The sequence below is a fragment of the Euwallacea fornicatus genome, chromosome 12 (genome assembly GCF_040115645.1).
Source record: "Euwallacea fornicatus isolate EFF26 chromosome 12, ASM4011564v1, whole genome shotgun sequence".
Taxonomy (NCBI): Eukaryota; Metazoa; Arthropoda; class Insecta; order Coleoptera; family Curculionidae; genus Euwallacea; species Euwallacea fornicatus.
Genome location: NC_089552.1, coordinates 3,371,718 through 3,392,121, shown reverse-complemented (window position 1 = coordinate 3,392,121; position 20,404 = coordinate 3,371,718). Strand labels below are relative to the sequence as shown.

The 20,404-nt window shown below is 37.3% G+C and overlaps 1 protein-coding gene across 5 annotated transcripts in view; it reads left to right on the top strand.

The window, feature by feature from the left end:
- AdamTS-A (ADAM metallopeptidase with thrombospondin type 1 motif A) overlaps window positions 1-20,404 on the top strand; it is a 91,944-nt gene that overhangs the window by 56,720 nt on the left and 14,820 nt on the right. For 4 of the 5 annotated variants that reach the window (XM_066288382.1, XM_066288381.1, XM_066288380.1 and 1 more), the window contains exons 4-8: window positions 1,588-1,689; window positions 4,314-4,465; window positions 4,526-4,654; window positions 16,499-16,676; window positions 20,061-20,356. In XM_066288382.1, coding sequence (XP_066144479.1) covers window positions 1,588-1,689; window positions 4,314-4,465; window positions 4,526-4,654; window positions 16,499-16,676; window positions 20,061-20,356 — 857 coding nt within the window. Of the gene's footprint in view, window positions 1-1,587; window positions 1,690-4,313; window positions 4,466-4,525; window positions 4,655-16,498; window positions 16,677-20,060; window positions 20,357-20,404 lie in introns of those variants that run through there. The other variant, XM_066288383.1, reaches the window with a different exon arrangement.

The window sequence follows — 20,404 nt, the reverse complement described above, 5'->3', positions numbered from 1 at the left end:
CGAAATTTATGTGCAAGCAGGTCAGAGTCGTATGGGAAAGAATTACCTAAATGTGATCAAAGGGGGAGCTCCGCAATCAGGCAATAAATATTAATTTATATGTCTAGAAATATCTCGAGAAGCAGGAAAAGTTGTAAGAACCAAAGCGATCTTCATGGAGAACGCACTCTCAGCAGCTATTCCAAATGAATTAATCGAGCTTGCAATACTGTAAAGATCGGAAGCCTTGGAATGCTGTTTAGCTAAACTGAGATTATAATAAATGACATAACTAAAATAAATAACATTCCAAGTTAAAGCGGTAGTTTGGAAGAAGACACTTCGAAAATAATTTATTAATAGAACATCTCTAGGTCTGCAACTATAACGATTGTTAAAAAATTGCATGTGATCATAACTTGGCTTGTGCCCTAATGAGTTGGAGTCACGTTTCACTCTGTGAAATCTTGGATGTATAATAGTAAATGGCTGGCACTGTATCAAAAATATCACAACTTATCCAGACAAAACAACAAAGCCGAAAATAAACTAGAATTTACAAGTTCTTGAGAAGATTTACTCAAGGTCGGGTCAATAGTTTTGCAAAGTGCTTTTTTATTTTAGATTTATAGTTTTAATGCGTTTCCGTTATTATTATTTTAGCACTTTTGGCTAAATGCTATTTTTGATTCGACATAGTGGGTTTCAGGCAAGTGTGAGCGCAGCGAGTTGGTCGAAAATTACCGTTAGAGTACATGCGATGAGCAGAATAAAACTTGAGCGCAACTCATGAACGCTTTCAAAACAGACGCGTGCTGAGCACAGAACGCATTGAAACTCAGTTAGCAGAGGAGCTATGGAAGACGCCACACGACAGTCTGGAAGGTTCCAAAATAGCAAAGCGTTCCCATTAGTTGTTTGGAGAGCCTGTGGAGTCATAGGAACTAATTAAAATTAAACCAGGAAGACTGTCGAAAAATATCAGAAAAAGAAAATACTGGAAGTACGGGGAAAGTGGCGAGAAAGGAACCAGTCACCACTTATTCGCCAAAATTATGAACCTTCTTGGAAATTTCTGTGAATAACGCCAATTTTTATGCGGCGCCCTTCCAACCTAAACCCATGATATTTTGGGGATTTATGACTTCAGAATATCCTCTAATTTCGACCTCGCCTCTTGATGCTTCGATCGGTCGTACTGACTCAGACACCTTAAAAAATCCAGTAGGAAGTACTACTATTGTTCTATAATCACCTCCTTGAAAAAAAAGCCATCTCCAATTTAAAAGTCATTGTCTAATAAAGATACATTTTTCTTTGTTGCATTGCCGGAATGCTTTTTCTAGCAACGTTAACCTTGGTCCGAGCGTGATGACCCGTCATCAGAAGAACTCTGATTTAATGCTCTAACATTAAGCATCCTTTCATAATTATGTTGTCGATGGTAATTTGTTTCGAACCCATATACAATGGGTAGTTAGTGGATTAATCGTACATTACCATGTTTTGTTTTCCTGGTATGCTACGGTAATCTCATCTGTCACACGAAGTATTTTAATGAGTCAATTATTGAAGACAATAAGTAATTAGTTCCTCTTTTTCTTGCAGAACTCATAGAGAAGTCGCACTTGGACGACCTGGAACCGCAAGAAGCAACTTTCGTGAAGCCGCTGAAGATCAATCCTGATGACGAGAATTCCAACGAGCAAAGTGAGTTTTTCTATGAAAATCCAGACGGATCAATCGCTAACCTAATTAACGAATTGAATCAGTTACTCGTAATTTGTTTGGAATACCTGTAACGATCGGAATTCCTCATTATATAGAACGAGGATTCGTTTACAGAATTACCGATTCACTCAACGCCCCTGTAGTTTTCGGGACGATAAGGATTGACGAGCGATTGCTCCAGCTTCGTTTATTTTTGTGAGATTTTTTAAAAGATCAAATTAGTGAAAATAGTTACGTTTTGGCGATAGTTATTAGGTCATTTTCTGATGTGATTAATCTTCAGATAAGACTTGGTAACTATTAGAACTTTTTTGAATGGCGCAATCGGGCATTAAAACCACAAATTGGATAGGGCTCATTTTTACAATTTGACAAGTTATGGCAAATTTATTGTTAAACATTGCGACGAAATGCTGCGCATAATAGTTATTAAGTATACCCGGGTTTTCAACGAAAGACCAAGGTATCATTGAGAAGATACTATGACCGACAAAGCATTTTTCACAAGAGCTGGCACTTATAATAGAATAAATACTCATATTTGGGCAAATGACAATCCTCGTTCTAAAAGGGAGATCCCACGTCAAGGTCGTACTTTAATCGACGTTTGATGTGGCATCCACCTAAACGAACTCATTGGCTCAGTGCTTCATGAGGATGTAGGAATTAACATAGAAAATGAGCTAGAAACATGTCCTATGATAAAGTATAACAACCTAATTGGACACCAAGATGAAGCGCCTCCACACAATGTAGCAAAAGTAATAAATTGTTTATACAGTAGCTATGAAATGTGGATAGACAAAGCAGGAACTAGTCTGCGGCCTCCAAACAGCCCAGATCTTGCCTCGATGATATGATAGAATATTTGTAATTATTTCAGTTTCTTATTTATTTTGTTAACTCGATTACTTTGATAAAATATCTTTCATCATAGGTCAGTAGGGTATTAATGTGCGCACGTTTTATTTTATTTTGAGGAATTACCGTATTTTAATCCATCGTTCACGCGCCGTGGCGGCGCACCCCGTCTTCTCAATTAAAATATATCGAAAACTACTGAAGCAAACTTTGACATTATACAGGGCGTCCCATTTAAAGCTGTGATTGGAGATTACACAAAAACGGTACGTTGTGCGGATAAAAATTTCAAATGAAAGTTGTCCGGTAAAGAGTGAGACATGCCAGGAAGATAATGACTTTTAGTCGAAACGTCATTTTAAGGTCATTTCAAAGGCAACTTTTTTTGAGAGATCCTTATAGACCTTCAAAAAATGAATATCTTTTATTTGAAAAAAAAAATTATTAGACGTTTTGCTTCAGAATTATCTTTGATTTTTGTTCAATTTTTGAGACAGTTAAAATTGTTGTATTTTTTTCTAAAAAAGTTGTACAATGCAGAGTTCGTTTAAAACTCATACCAATCCTTCTTGGCTTGCCCAATTACAAAAATTAACTCGGTTTTCAAAATCAGTTCCATGGAGTTCCTGACGTAAAGATATGTGGTAAAGATGGTATTTATTCATCTTCAAAATTTTTTGGGAACTTGTCTTTGATATTCCTGAGTCAGCAGCAATTTAACGACAACTTACATGGGGATCGAAGGCAACAGCTGCACGAACTGCTATTTGATTACGCCTTTATGTATTGCACTTCGGGAGCAATTGCGGTTTTTAATTTCGAACGTTTTCGTTTTTTTGAAATTTTTAATGACACTATTGAAAGTCGTTCAACATAAATTTGTACTGTCCGACTAACATCTCTTCCAGCCTCCCCTTAAATAAAACTCATTTCTAATTTTTCATTCAAAGTATAGCGATCTATTTCAATTATTAAATATCGAAATGAAAAGAATAATTTTTGAATAATTTCACATAAAATAATTAGATAGATTGTTGAAAAAAGTATATCGATTTCCTGTAGATGTTATTATAAGGTAGACTCTAACACGAAGAATTTTAAGAAATGTTTTTATTTATTTTTTTTTTATTAGACAGAAGAATTGCTATGAGTGTTAAACAAACTATGCATTGTAAAAATTTTTTTCGAAAAAAATGCAATAATTTTGACTATCTCAAAAATTGTACTAAAATCAAAGATGACTCGGCAAGAAATAGTCTAATAAAAAATTGTTTAAATAAAAGATATTAATTTTTTTAGGTCTACAAAAATTTGTAAAAAAATATGAGGTTACCATTTGAAAAACAAAATGCCCTCGAAATTAGTTTAAAATGACCTTTTGGCTAAAAATTATTATCTTCATGATATATCCCCCTCTTTACCGGACAAGTTTTATTTGAAACTTTTTTTCATACAACGCACTGTTTTTGAGTAATCCTCAATTACAGCTTTAAATGGGAGACCCCGTATATTTTGGGAAATAGAAAAACTGATGGAATCCAAATGTGCATTAATATATGGGGGGACCCATTAAAAACAATTTAACATTGATTGATTTTTCCAGACTCTGATGTTCATTTATTTTTTCTAATAGCATATCATAAAAATATTCATCAATACATAAATATTTTATACAAACAACTTTTTCAATTTAAATTATAAGAATTAACCCCGTAAATTGTACGTTTTCTACTCCTTTCCAGGTACTTCTTCGATGCGACATCACAGCGGCCACTTCAGGCACAAATCCGCTGAAATCTGGGATCCTCATCCCAAATATGAAATCGATGCCTTTAAACAAAAACTCTTTCTGGAGTTGGAGAGCAATGATAAGTTCGTAGCTCCAAGCCTTCATGTAAGTCCGAATTAACCCTTGGATTCTTCAATAAGATTAATTAATTGCCAAAATTGATAGATTGTGACCCATGGGAAAGACACGGCTCATCGACGCCCTCACGACCCCAAACTGTCGGGCTGCTTTTATACAGGGAGGCTCAAAAACGACCCCAACTCAGCTATTGCTGTCAGCTTATGTCATGGCATGGTAAGTGAAGTCTTTGCTTGGTTTTCTCCACCATATGCGAGGTCTCCAGAATTGCCCAGTTTATGAGCATAAAAAATAATAAGATAAGTTTCTCTTAGTTCGGATTTTCTCATGGCATCCTTTAGTGCTTTGGTTCCGCCCTCGTAGCCACCGATGTCCATGGACATTCTTCCTTCCTTATCAGAAACATTTGTAAGACAAGGGCAGAATGTAATATTAATGAAAGCAATAGTGCTTCGATCAGAAATTTCAGTTTTGGTTGGGTGATTAAGAAATTTAAATAGAATTGCCAGATTTATACGATTTCAGTTAAAATTCACTATTTGCAATTCAGTAATCCCCTAAGCAACGCTTTCGTTTCGTTTGTATGCTAAGTTGTGGTTCAGATAGATGAGTGTGGTTCGACGAAAAGCGGTAACGGAACCCGAAAATGATCATTTATGCAATTTTGTTAAATGGGTTCCCCGAAAATTACTTACTGCATCAAATACGTGCCTTGTTGCATTTTTCGATTATGCTGAGTGCTTATTTTTGGCAAGGATGGTCTATCGTATGATCCACTGGGCTGGCATTGACGACACGAATAGTTTGTATGATGTAATTCAGTTCTGGAATTTATCAACTTTATATGTTTTTTAGACAGCCAGGAATGCAAAAAATTATGTTAAATCGGAGATTTTGGGGTAAATAATCATACTTCTTCCTATTCATGACAGGTTATAGAGGAATTTGCGGTGAACAGTTTTTGCATCGAAACTCTTAGAAAAAAAAAAACGAGTCGTTCTGGCTACAAAGATATTTTTGCTCAAATATCAGCTTGTTGACGCCGAAAAAAAAATCGAAATTTAATTCATTTTTATTAAAGATAATGTAAAAAATAAATAATAAAGGTTCGAAATGAGGACCCCTAACTAGGTTACATAAATTTGATCGTTCGATTGCGCACCCGTTGTAAGATGTACAACAGATGTTCTGGGGTGGCGACAGCAGTTCGATACACCAACAACTTGATGTAACCCCCCGGGAAAAATCTAACAGGCTTAAATCCGGACTTTGCGCTGGCCACCTGATACGTTCGCATTTTCCGATCCGTCGCTCATAAAAATGTTGATATAGATAATTAGGGCAAAATGTGCGTGGTGCACTGTCATATGTTGGAACCTCATTTTATCTCACATACCTATAGAAACGCGTGCATTGTCCACTAGCTCAGGAAGTACGCCTGGCAAAAACACGTGTACATATATGAAAAAAATGTTTACTTTGTTTGTTTCTACTCTATTCACTTAAGTTGATTATCGAAGTTTTTTGTAAACAAATGACTATAATAAAAGTAGCTCTAGAGATATATCTCCGTTATAGAGTCAAAACGGCTTATTTTTTACTAGGGTTTCTATGCAAAAATTGTTCATCACAACGTCCCTTCTAGCCTCATTAAATTTACCATGACATTTTTGGAACACCCTGTATACCCATACGGTAATGGTACATCTGCAGTACTCAAGTTTCGATAGTGTTAAAGCGATGACGATCATGCAATCAGTAATGTTCAGGACCTCTATAATCCGTATGCTTTCCTACTGTTCCTTCTTGCGGCTCAGATCTATTGAAATGCTTGCTGCCTAATACGCCATAGCCATAACGTCATAGGGAGGTAACCTTCCGAATCCAAATTCGTTCCAAATCTAAAGACCTCCAACCCAAATTCTGATGCTTTCGCTTTCATCGTCCATTTGAATCTGAAGTGTATTTCTGAGTTGCAAAAATCACTAGAATAACAACAAAGACCAAAACGAAACCTCCCATAGGAAGTGCCCCGTCGAACTTGACTGATGACTTGGAATCATTTTACATGAATCTTAATTAGTGCGTGTAATTAGCTATCAATTTTCGCGCTAATTGTCGTCGGGTAACTCAATCACACGGATATGTTGTGCTAAAAATGATCCTACCCGACCATAAATGGACGTTTTCAGATTTACTAGAAGCCTTGAGGAGTTTACGCTTTTTTGTTAAAACGGCGGTTCTTCACGTCGTACTGGGTGGTATCGTCTTGGCTTTTTTCCGAAAGTCGTTACGGTGCATCAGGTGGGTAGGTTTTAAGTGCATTTATTAACCGTAATTTACAAGGGGGTACTTAAAGCAAGACCGGATCTGTAGTTCAGACAAAAATGAACGATTAAATCTAGCTTTGTCATTTCGTGGGTTGTTGCAGCTGTTGCGAGACCTTCTCACACGTCCTCACATATTTATTCACTGAACCGATTATGTAATAATGAGACGCAATTCAAAAAGAGATAAAAGCCAAAAAGCTTCCAGTTTTTTTGTCCCGCACCATCTGTCACTGCCCGCACTTGTAACCTCTTTGTCCAAAAGCGGATTTCGGTGAAATCGTACCCACGATGACTGGTTCATTGATATAACTGGAGACCCATTGAGTATCTTGAAAGTTCTGAAAAAAGTAGTTTATTGATTTCGAGAAGAACGGTGATGGACTTGAGACTAAATCCCATCAAAACAAATGGTGTAAATTGGGCTTTAAAGTGTATTCAATTAATATGGTTAAATCAATTTGGATCAAATCGGTACAACTGTCGGTATCAGTATTATCATGATAAGAGCTATTTTACGAAAATAGTTTTCTTTAATTTTATACAGCAAGCTCAAAGACTTTTTCATAAAACATGAAGGATTCTATACAAGAATCCAAGTTGCCATCCGAACCTTTAAAACCTTCCTTTGACCCCTGGTATTAATAGCTTTCGTGACATGAGCCAAATAGGAATTCTCCGAGATGATGTATAGGTCCTGTAGTAATCAAACTTACATAAAGTAATATACAGATAGATACGCTACCTCCCACAAGTTTGGAAGTACTCAAGGTTTTTGAAATAAAAACAGTTTCAAAAAGAGAAAAATTATTATTTTTAGTTAAACAATGCACAGTTGATAATTCAATGGCAATAAAATGTTTAACAAAAATCACGTGAGTGTTAAAATCAATTTCCCAAATTGTCCCTAGAAAACTTACAAAATAAAAGTTCTATTGCGTTGACCAAAATTATCCCCTCCCCCGTGTTTTTTATTACTGCTTCACAAATTTTCTGCTCTCTTTTTAGCAATTTTCTGAAATATTCACATGTCTCATTGTTTAAAAAGGTTCAAAGTTGATTAGAAATAGACGGAGACTATTTTTAATTCTTCGGTTTAAGTCATCCCATACTAAATCAATTGGTGAACGATCTAGAGACTGCGATGGTCATTTAATGATTTCGATGGTTTTTGCTTTTTTTTTAATAACAGGTTTTGAAGAGTATCTATGGTAGTTATTTTACTAGAAAACAAACGGCGATCCTATAAGATTTAAACTAGAAGAAATCAGTTGCGCCAAGCGCTTGGACGGTAGTGTTCACAGAAGCTTCTCAGAATCTGGCATTCACAGGTCTATCTCTAAAGTTGATGTTTAATGCAAATTGAACACTTAAAACATTAATCACTTTCATTGGTCTCCTATCAGTGAGTTTCTATCTGAGAGTTTCACTTGCTCAATATTTGCCTTTACTTTCTGACGCCCATGCTCATACCAGCGCACAATGTGAACCTGCCAATTCGCCATAAAGGAGCAACGATCCAACCTAATTAGCAACAATCGCTCCAACTTGCGAAGCCAATCAAAGTATCTTTCACCACAATGTGGAAACTTTTACCTTTTTAACGTAAACGATCCTAAATATTTAAATTTGTGAGACTTGCATAATACGTCACTCACAGTTAAAAAAATAAACCTGGCGCCCTGAAATCGGTTTTTTTAATCGTCTTTAACACGAGCTGCTACAATTTTGATTCGCTGAATCACATTTTCAAAGTTTGTTTTCCTTGTCTATTACTAGGCCGCTTGAGACCTTGATTTAGACGTTCCGAACTTACCGAACTTCATATTATTTTTCGTTTTTGTTCTGAAAATGGGGAAACTGCGGAACATCTGGCAACGCCTCGTGTAGTTTTTGTTTTTTTAATAGCTCACTGCCACGTGGTTTGTTCAACACGCAAACAATGTTGCTATAATTACGCAATTATTTGAACGATATTTTCGACCAAGATTCTGGAAAACGTTAACTGGTCTAATGGTCGAATGGCAAATAGGAACGTTGCGAAAATAACAGCAGTGGGTATATTAATTCCAGGACAGGCGCCTGACCTGTGTAGAAACGAAAAAAATTAGAAATCGTTTGATGTCTGATGGTGTATTTTGCGAAAGTATAAATTAAAAGTTCAACCGGACCAACTGGTTATGGACGAGCAGACGTCCAGATGGCGATTCTGAGACGGCGGCCTTGATTACTATCCTGGCCGATATCATCGCAAATTTTTTTATAGGTCGGTTACTTGGCGTGGCGCTAAATTTTTTGGATTATTTTTAGAACTGGATACGAAATGTGTTGAGTATTGAGATTATGTTGCTTAATAAGATGTTCAAAGAGAAAATCTGAGTGCCCAGCAGGGCACGGAGTTAACGCGGCGCAGTCCGCCAGCACCCCCACCATCATGAAATCAGAAAGTGTTCTGCCGGGGATCCAGTGCTAACTTGTAATGTACCCTCATGCTACGCCTATTTACGTCACTATTTCTTAGCCATATGTCCGGCGTAGCTAGATTTCAGTGTCCATTTTTATCAGAAACTATATAAGACTATATAAGAAAACTTTCAACCCCTTATCTTTGTAAAAAATGGAATTTAAGTAAAACCCCGATTCGCTAAATCGACATAACTCGAACTTAACAGTGGAAAATCCATCTCGCTGTTAAAGTAAATGTCCCGATATGAAAAGATAGACAATAAATTAACCGATAATTGCCTTTTCGTTAACCGAGCTCTTCATTTTTGCAAACCTGATTGAGGTGCATTATTTAACAATGAAATGAATTACTTCGTCTGTTGTGCTCAAATGTGCTGCTCCATTACAAACCAGACAGTATATTTTTCCCTCAAGATAGATTAAACCTCAACAGATGATTTTCGCCTTATTATCCGAGAAAAATATGAGATCTTCATCAGAATTATCCTCGCAGATACATCTGTACATACCTAAATAAGTTAAACTTGCTCATGAAGAAATTTGAAGGAATTACATTACACTTAGTGTCCACTCAGGACAAAGACATCAAATGGTCTTGCGTCTAAGAAATGCGAAAACTGGATATACCAACTTAACTTTCTGGACACACCCAATTGGTCAAGCTTCCTTGACCGTTTAGACACTCCGGGATAACCTCTTGGACATATCAAATTGATCAGATTAACGTAACCTTATTAAGTAGACGTCTAGCTTTCACAGACAACGTCATGTCCTATTTTAGCCATGCTCCAGGGAGAAACACCGTTGCCCCCCCCTCCCCTAAATTGTCTGGGATCATATATATCATGGAAGACTTCTTTATATGAGGAACTGTTAAAAAATTTCCATTAAAATTTTTTCACATCTCCTTCCCTCCAAAACTCGACTTCTTAAATACGGATGCTGATTGTGCCTCCCTATTTTAGGGTCAACTCAATCTACAATTTTATGAGTTTTCATTTTAAAACCCGAATGGCAGCGTTGATAATGATACACGATGTCTGCCTGCATCAATCTTTACCATCAGCAAGAGTTCCTAGCTAAGATCTTAATCTAAAGAATTCCTTATCCGATATTCAAGTTTCGACGCTGGCCAGTGTGAGAACTCAATTTTGCACTTCAGTAGATAGTTTATTTTGATCAGACCTGGCTCTTTAACATTATGATATATAACTAGATCGATATCAATAAATGAGAAATTTTTACACATGATTTTATTATAGCGTGCCTGCCAGGTCGTAAAACTGCGAGCAAATGATACTTAACGGCCGTAAAAGTTTATTTAGAAGTCATTTTAATACATAAACCGATCATGACAGGGTATATGGTGAATTTATTTATTTACCTTCATCACAATGTCTGTAAACATTAAAGCCAGCGGAGTTCATATAGAGTGTCTGCAAGTCTGAAGGTTGAGCAAAAAAAATTTGGGATGATTGAAAGAAAACTGCGAAGACTCATCAATACGTAAAACGAATTTTATGGGTCCACATCGGTGAGCGTGTATGTTGATCTAAAATGAATCACGTGAAACATGGATGAGGTTAATGATAGACGAAGAATTACCATTGAACCATCATCCAAACACAGCTGGAAATTTATGGCCTATTAATGCTCTCTGATTTGGTTTATATGGGTTGTATAAACTAACCTGGATCTCGTTGGGCTGAAATAATAATTCGTCGATGATTGATAGTGGGATTCGGATGGTTTAATTAAGGCTAAACCGAGAAGAACAAGAGAGACTCTTGTGTAATGCGAGCTCGTTGGGGCATGACCCCAAAATGAAGATTGCTTAAAGGGAGACACAAAGGATTGATAAAATATTAATTGCGCACTTAATGCAAGTAGCCATAAAATATACCACATTGTGCTCTTCGTAATTTATAGAAGGTCAAGTGCCTCTTCTGGATTACTTATTCGAAGGTCACGAGTAGTAGTGGTTTCCGTTATCCGGTATTTAACAGGAGTACGAAAAGGAACTGACCACTGAGATTAACCGCATTAAAAAACGTAGATAGACACATCCGATTGGTTTGCGCATGTGTGGTTTAGTAGTTCCGTCTTATATGGAAAAAGTGTCAGTTTCTCACAAGCTGTCATTTAGTGCATAAAACGTCATTAAAAGGTGGATGTTTCCAGGCAAAATTTAAGAATATCAATGCCATTCTATTTCAAATTGAACAAAAATACTGTTTAAACTACAGAAATGATTAATTCGGCTTGGAGATGCGATTCCGTTGGTGCTTCAACTGTTACGAGGGGGTTTAAGAAGTTTTGTGAGGGTAATTTTTGGAATGGGGACGATCCACGTCCGCATATAGAAAAAGGGTTTCGAGACGAAGAACTTCAAACTTTATTGGACGAAAATCCATCTTAAACTGATAAAAATCTTGTGGACCAGTTAAAAGTGCCTCAACAAGCAATTTTAATTCGATTACGTGTAATGAAAAAGATTCAAAAGGAAAGGAAATGGGTTTCTCACTACCTAACCGAAAACGAAAAAAGTCGAAAAGATGAGAGAGAGACGAAAACTGAATATCGTTGGACAATCCTAAGAGTAGAAAAAATGAGTTGATACAGGCCGGAAATCCACTTGAGCTGCAAAATCGAATATTCTTGCTAAAAGAGGCTTTTTACTACAAGCTTCGGGGATCTGATCAAACTGTTACAGTTGAAAGTTATCACATCAAAATGATCAAATTAAATGAAGATTCGAAGGAAAAAAGACCATTTACGGACCAATGAAGTCGTAAATTGATATTGCTGTATGATAATGCTCGTCCACATTCGGCAAAATTGGCCCAAGAACTCTGGCTTGGGCGGGAAAATTCTCCGGCGCACCGCGTATTCTCCAGATTTGGCTCCTTTCGATTTCCACTTCTCCAGACCAATACAGACCCATATAACTGACCAGCGGTACTCTAAAGTTGAAGATGTATGAAAATGGCCGGATAACCATTTCGCCTCGAAACCACTAAGCGTTTATCGCGATCATCTGCACGATAAATAGCAAAAGACCGTAGATAGCAATGGAGATTATTTCGATTATTAACATTTCGAATAACTAGTTTTTAATGAAGCTTAAATGACTAAAAAACGCTCAGTTTCTGTTTGTACATCGATTACAAGTTCGTTTCGTAGTTCCAAGCATGAATTTGAAACACATAAATAATTTATTGAGTCGTTCTGGTCATTTTTCGTAAACGTAAATAATACATGTAAAGATGGAAGTGAAAGGTGCAGGTAAAAGAGTGAGGGGGGGAGACAGAGTGAATGAATAGAAGGTTGAGTAAGCAACTTTCACTTGGGAATGGGGAATTATGTCTTCGGCTGTAGATTACAAAACAGACGTAATTGCTGGATGGTATTGATTGTGGATTCGTGAGTTCAGTGATCGCCAATCCGACCACTTATACACCTAATCTTCTGGATGCAGAAGTTGAGCGAGTATAGCAGTTCGTAGAAACCTTAATTTGTAGCATTACAGAGAAGCTCATACTCTCATCAGGATTTTATACTCTTTTTTTATACCGACTAGGTTCGAAGCCTTTGGAGCCGCTTTTAAGTGAAAAACAAAATTGCTGAACAGTAATAGACGCACAGCAACCTGAATCTAAACTACATTAATTCGCCTTGTAATCTGTCTCTTATTACATGGTTATTCCAACATCCGACATCGTCGAATTCTTGGCTCTGGTCTCCTTAAAAAAAAATACAAAAACAAAGTCCCAAGTGGCGTGTAAGCATGCGGAATTATTATTTTCGGACAAGTTGCATTGAACACTTCCAGGTATTTGTTCTTGACTCTTTCGTGTCTGTCCCCTGTCGCATTGCGGTAATTCATTGTGAAAATCCATTTTCACGAACTAAATCATCCAGTAATGCCTTGATTGCCGACATGCAATTTTATTTCCTCATTTTCGCTCATGTTATTATTTGCTAAATTATTAAACTATGCGGCATGTGGGTTTAATCGCTACCATAATTTCAAATAAGTGACAACCATTAATAATTTAATATGTTTATGAAAATCGCATTTTTATCTAACCCACGCGTAGGCCCAAAAAGATGCAAAAAAGTTATTTAATTGGGTCTGGAAGCAATTAAAGCCCCTCGAGTGTTGCGCATCTATCATGATTTATAATGTGTGGTGGGCTTCTATGTAAAAAGTGATGTTTTGGGCTAATGATGATGAATTTCCAAAACCTTGCCGCGTTGCTTCACTTCATCGTCAGTACTGAATGCGGAAGTTCTTAACAGTTTAATAGGATTAATATGGCTGAAACTTTACTAATAATTGGTATAACCAATCTGTAAAGTTAGCTAACTCGATCACACAGTTGCAACAGATTCCTACACTTTTGTTTACTTAACAATTTTCGTCACACTCGTAATGACCTATTTACTCCAGCAGATTGTCTTTAGAGATAAAAAAAAATGACCGAATTTTACAACGTACAAAAGTGACCTTTACTGCTTATTGGGCTGTGTATCCATCCACACCACATCAGCGTCATTATGTTAACACCATTGAGAACCAGCACCAAAACATATCATTCAGATTATTATTTCGATTAGACAAGTATCTCCGATTACCATCTAAATTAAATTTAACGCCAAAGAAACCGGCACGTTGAGTACTGGGAGGTACCTTATAATGGTATGCATGACAGATTATTATAATCGTGTTCGATTATTTGAAATGGGCTTGGAGGCAGTACCGTTCGGTTAATCGTTAAATTGATTTCGTAATAGTCAATAGAGGAATACATCTGGAAAACAGAGAATAAATCTGGTTCGCTTGGTTTGGTTTCAAAAAATTCGTGGCGGTGATTTGGATGAGGATTTGAAAGAAGGCTGCCTGCATATGACGTTTGTGTGGTTAACAACCGCTGGGCACTCTGGAAAGATGTAACATACTTAAAGCAAAATTTGAAAAATGTTTGTGACCCCTCTTGGTCACTGCTACCTTAAAAACGGCTCACAGAAGGACCATATCAATCTTCTGGATGTCGCAGATCTTCAGATTCTTCCGTGGAATGAATGGTCCTCTTCGAGCGACACTGTTTTGGCTGAATAACCTTTGAAATGCTTGATGTATTTCTGTAAGAAAGCCAACTCAAGCATTTATTTTTGAACCACCTAAGGTCATGTTGTAGCACAGATCAAATATCATATAATCGTCAAATTATTTGACTTGATGCATCCCTAAAGGGTGCCAGTGGTAGAACCAACGAAATAATGGGAGAAAATTCACTTTATTTTTTTCAATTTCGGGGTTCTTTCAGGTCTCTTAAAATACCCTCAGTTTTCCTTGAAATATTCCGTGAGGTCCTATTTTGCTTTATCATTCCTATTTGCTGGTGATCTCTACAGAAGTCCGTCAGCACCTCCTAAAATTTAATTTCGCTGCAGCCTATCTTGATGTTTCTTATATCTGTAGGTATCGGTAGATTATGCTCAAGATACGGAAGTGAAATGGGTTTTATGATGGAGCTGGGAAGAGCAAACACGGCCGTTTAATCAAGAGAGGGTTATATTTATATTGTGTAGGGTGTTTGGTAACTTGATACGTTCCTTTAAGGGGGCGATAGAGCATGAGGTAACGTTTATTTACTTCATTTTTCAATCTCAAAAAATTTCTGGACACAATTTTACAAAATTAGCTGGAAGAAATTTGAAGATATTAAATAAAATATGATTTATTTTTTCAACTTTGACACCCTGTATCTTTGTTATTATTCGACTTTGGTACTAAGATAAGTTCGGTTAAATTTAATCCTGAACTCATGCTCTATCACTCCCTTAAAAGAATGTATCGAGTTACCAAACACCCTGCATATTATTATACTAGAGCTGGGGGCTAACACACATGGGGATAATACAACTAAGAGGAAATCGGTTAGTTTATTGTTTTTTTTGTGGGGAAATATCTAATTGAATAGCCAGATGAGTCGTCTATTGGTATGTTGGTTTATCTAAATCGATATGCAGTCATAGCAATTTAACGAAACCGGGATTGTACCTAAATTCTATTTCTTATTAGAAAAGGCGGTGAAAGTTCTGTTATAGTCACATATTTTTGAGAATAATGAATACTCAAATCTGGCACTGCCGGGAATATGGCTAAAAAATGGTAAAGTACATTGGCGTAGCATGAAGGTACATTACAGTTTATTAATATCCAGAACTTCTTAACACAACTATTACGAGAAATTCGACTAAACTAAACGCTCGTCTTTGAGCCTAAAATCAGACTGACTAAAAATGTGACAACTTTCTTTAAACTTTTTAAACTTAAACTAAACATAAACAAAATCATAATAAAACTTTTACCCAGATGGGTACGAATAAAGGAATGCCTGATTACAGTCTAGATTAAACCCAAACACAAATAGAAATTAATCCAAAAACGATTGACGCGAACTACTGCAGGTAAGAGGTCATTAGACAGATAAGAGTTTATTTTGTATCTGGTATTATTATAAATTTTATCACTTTTAGCCAAAAATGTTTCAAGTAAAAACATTTTTCCTATCAACATTCGAAAAAACGAAGTTTACCCCCAAATGACAGGTGAAGGTGACCTTGGAAAAAGATTGACAGCATAAGCATTTCATCCCACGAAAATAAAAAAGGCTCTATTGGATTTTTTTATAGATCTTTTCGATTTCAAGAAATTTGCTTGTCACATTTATCTAGAATCGGGTGGTATAACAGCTTCTGATGATTTTTTGACTTTCTTATTACAGCCCTGACAGGATATGATCTGATGTTTTACATTTTACTATCTTGAAAAATGTTGTAAATTCATCTGAAAAGTATACAGACACGTCCTTAATCCACTCAGGCGTAGGTTCATATAAAGACCACCCCTCGAGGGTGCAATAATTCATGTCGCATATAGTCGGTCTAACCTACGTAACTTCAAAATCCTGCACCGCTGTGGGCACCAACCCAAAATGTTTTCTCTGCATGTTCGCGAGATATTTATCAGCCTAAAGTTGGAATCAATGAAGCCGGCTATAAATTTTAAACTTCCCGTGTATAGTAATTATATTGTTTCCTTATCACTTTGGGCATATAGCTGCCTGGCTGCACTGGATTCGTTAGGCCCGAAGATAGAAAGTCATACAAAAGAAGCAGATAAGGTGATAAGGAGACGTTGTAAATTAAAAATACGAAAGTTTTACGATGTTCAAAAGAAATTTGTCTTTGGTTTCAGACGGGATATATCAGATCGTCGCAAGCGAATTACTACATCGAGCCGGCAGAGAACTTCACGAATGGTACCCTGGGTACCATTTTGCATCGGATTAAAATTCTGCCGCATTCTGCCGAAGAGAGTAACGATATTTTGACCTTCGAAGGTTCACTGGATGTTCAACTAAAGAACGAAAACGGTAAGAAAGCACTAGACATTGTTCCGTGTTTGTTCCTTACAGGCTCAAAAATTAGAAAATTCATTTTTCGGAAAGAAGTATGATGCACTGGGAAAGCTGAAGCGAATTCTCCTGAATGTCGGATAAATCTAAATAAATGTTGAAAGGAGTTGCGACTGCCACTCATGCTGGATTAGAGAATAATGTATTCGTATTTCGGCCTGTTTAAATTCTTCACTTAAAATCCTCTTTAAAAAAATAACTGATTTCGAAATTCAAATTAACACATATTTCCCCAAAACCGACTTGGTTACAAGTTAATAACTCCGAATTTTTCAGAGTCATGTCAATAACAACTTTTCCATTAATTTATAGAATTTGATTGTTTGAATCATCGTTCAAAACCTCGAAATGTCATGGGATACCCCAATTTCAATATTAAACTAACTGGTATTCGCTGTTAATTCGAACGTGACAAGTAGATTTATCACAGCTCCACACTGTAAAAGCGGACTGGAACTGGACTCGAAAGAACCACCCCCCTGTTGGGATGCAACGTCGTTCCCAACAATAGGTTCGTCTTTTATAAACCCTAAACCAGCATTGGGTGTTTAGCACTCTTCAAGAGATTCCAGAAGGAACCATCAAGAGAGAGAACCCGTTGTGTGGTTGAGCAGGCAACAAGTCAGAATAGCCCTCGCGGTTTACGCAGTGCAACGGAATCCAGAATTCACAAAATAGGCATGTGGAAGGAATCGGAATGTCGGATGTGACTTGAGGAGGAGGAGGAGGAGAAGGAGACTGTAGAGCACGTTCTGTGCGAATCTCCAGTAATTGTCAGGCAAAGATTTGATCTCTTCGGGAGAGCAGTAATCTGACATCATGACCCATGGCCCAAATAACCAAAACAACGAAATACACTGCTTTAGAATCCCTATGGCTGATGTTTGAAAAAACACCCCGTATATTTTCAAGGCAATCCAAGAACAACTCAGTGGTATTGCATTTAGAGCTCACCTCATTTGGGATTCTACGAATTATGGAAGTATTTAAAGTTAAACTTGACTTTTTCTTTATATACATATATGTGTGTCTGTGTATATATATATTTATTATATACATATATATATATATATATATATATATATATATATATATACAAGGGAATGTTATGTAAAAGCCCAAAAAGCAAATCGCCTTGAAAATTGGGAAAAAACATATGGTAGTACCTTGATGGTACTTTCAAGAGAATACCGAATAATTTTGCCGCCCTGATTGAATATTCAGCACCCGAACACCTCGATCGACAGCTATCATAAACAATTGCAACAAAGTAGCAGAGCATGCCTACTTGTCGACAGCTCAAAAACGGGTACCACTCGTAAGTTGAATCGTAATGACCTGTTAACATGCCAACCTGGTATATTTGTGGCCAATTGTCTTGTTTTAATCTTCTGCGGTCTGCCTTTGTGGTTGGCAAGTATCCGTAGCGAAATTACGACTCTTCCCGTAATTGTTATTTATCGGTTGGTACGCATCGCTCGTGGTACCACTCGCAATGGCCAGTTCAACCAACTTAGCTATTTTGAGTGATAAATTAAAGACAATAATGTGACCTATGAAGTCGAATCCTTCAGCGATTTATAGTAGCAGGTGTTCTGCCTCTGGCAGGCAGATAACAAGCTAAACTATTTCCTAAATACCATTGCACGGCTATTTCTTTGATTATCGCACTTTTTCAACTAGCGTGGCCTTTGAGATCACTGGCTCACCTTGTGTCATTTAAACGGGATACACTCGGTAGAATCATTAATTACCAGTCAGTGCGAACCGCTGGCACAACAAATCTCCGTCGAAAATCGTTCCTCCTCACAAGCCGCCGCGCTGTCTAGGCAGGTTCGGTCGTACCTTGACTTGGTACCACCGCGATAAAATTCCGTAAACGCCGAATAGAAGTTGAATGGACGCTGAAATGGCGGCCCCGTAGGCGTACGTGAAACTTTCAGAGATTTTTTTCATGTCGAGAACAAAAACCTCTTTCTACTGGTACTATAGTTGCATAACCTCATTTCCAGGCTGATAATTCCTAAACACACATTAAAGACGTCATGTTATTGCATTTATTATCACATGTTCACGGCCTACGTAAATTTGGCTGAACACCTGTATTTGATCTGCGCGCTCCGGTACGGAACAGTACCATGCAAGAACCGCGCATTTCTCGGCAACACTTAACGAAGCTGAAGTGTGTTAATGAAACTAGACGGGTAATAAAAGTGAAAAACAGTCATTTTCTTTCTTAAATAACACACTCGTAGCAGCCAGGTAGTACCGAGCCCAAAACAAATTAAAACCTTTTCTCATTTTCGCAATTACTAGTTGCGTCACCGAATGCGTATATTATTTATTTTTAGAAAAAGGTTAAGAACCCTACTCCTAACATTATCTGGCTCGTTATTTTTAATAGTTCGGTATCGGTACGACTGCTCGAGAGGCGTATGAAGCTCCCAGACACTCCTAGATGATAAATAGGAAATTATGCAGCATCAAACGCATGAATAAATTGTGAAAAAGGCTTATTGTTGATTTTGCGGCACCACTTGCAAGCGAGCTATGCGTACGTACCTTTGGTGGAAATCGCTTTTTTCGCAAGCTGAGGAGACTGAAGTTCTGTCGGCAATAAAGGACTGTAATGGGGTATAGGATTAGGCACTGCTTCAGTAATGTGTTCTGATGTGAAGACGTATGAAAGAGGATTGAAGAAGGAATGCTAAAAGGTAGTATAATGGAATTGGTCGACACGTTAGAAGCGACTGTCAAGAGCTCGTTTTGACGAGGTACTGAGTGCATTGATAAATGTACCAAACCCTTCTGTGGACGGTTCAGAGTAGGATACTTGAACACTTCGGTTTCGTTTAAATATTTTCTTGTTTTGGACTTCCTGTGTGTAGTTTCTGCATCGTCTTCTTTGTGGTTTTTCCTCCTTTTGTCCCCACTACTTATTTTCCTGTCATAGTGTTCTTCGCGTATCGTGGGTGCTTCAGTTCAGATGGACATCACTAATAATTCTTTCGTTGCTTTATCTCAGACCACTTTACCACAAATTTTATTGCAATTAGCATACCGTGTACATCGCATAAATTGATACTAGGTGGGCTAAATGCGGACAAAGGACAGAAACAGCTTCTCTACATTATATTGCAGGGAACCTTTAGTCCAGAAAAGGGCTGGCAGGCATTAGAAGAAAAAACCTCAACGTTATTGATGATGAAAGTGCAGCGGAAATATTAAAATTGAAATGGGCATGGTAAAAACTCTCATACCGCTTCAACTTCTTTTAAAATGTTAATAAGAACGACGTGAATCAACAAAATTCCGCGTATAACTCTTACGGTCTTTTTAAAGGTTCTGATTCCATCATCGAAGACGACTTCCCTGAAGACGTCATAGAGCGTCACCACTCCATCTCTAAACGTCACGCCCCTTCCAATGATGACCGTCCCTATCACTTTCTTCATCACCAGAACGTCAGTCCCAGGGAAATTTTCAGAAGTGCCAGGGACACGGACTGGAGTGGCAGCTACACTAAAAGAAGCAACGAGTACTTCATCAAAGTCTTGGTAGTTGCCGACAGTACCATGTTGGAGTACCACAAGACACATGAAGAGCTGCAAAAATACATCCTCATTTTGCTGTCTCATGTAAGAGCAATTCATCAAAGCTTTTCAGATTTTTAACTTTTTCAGCTC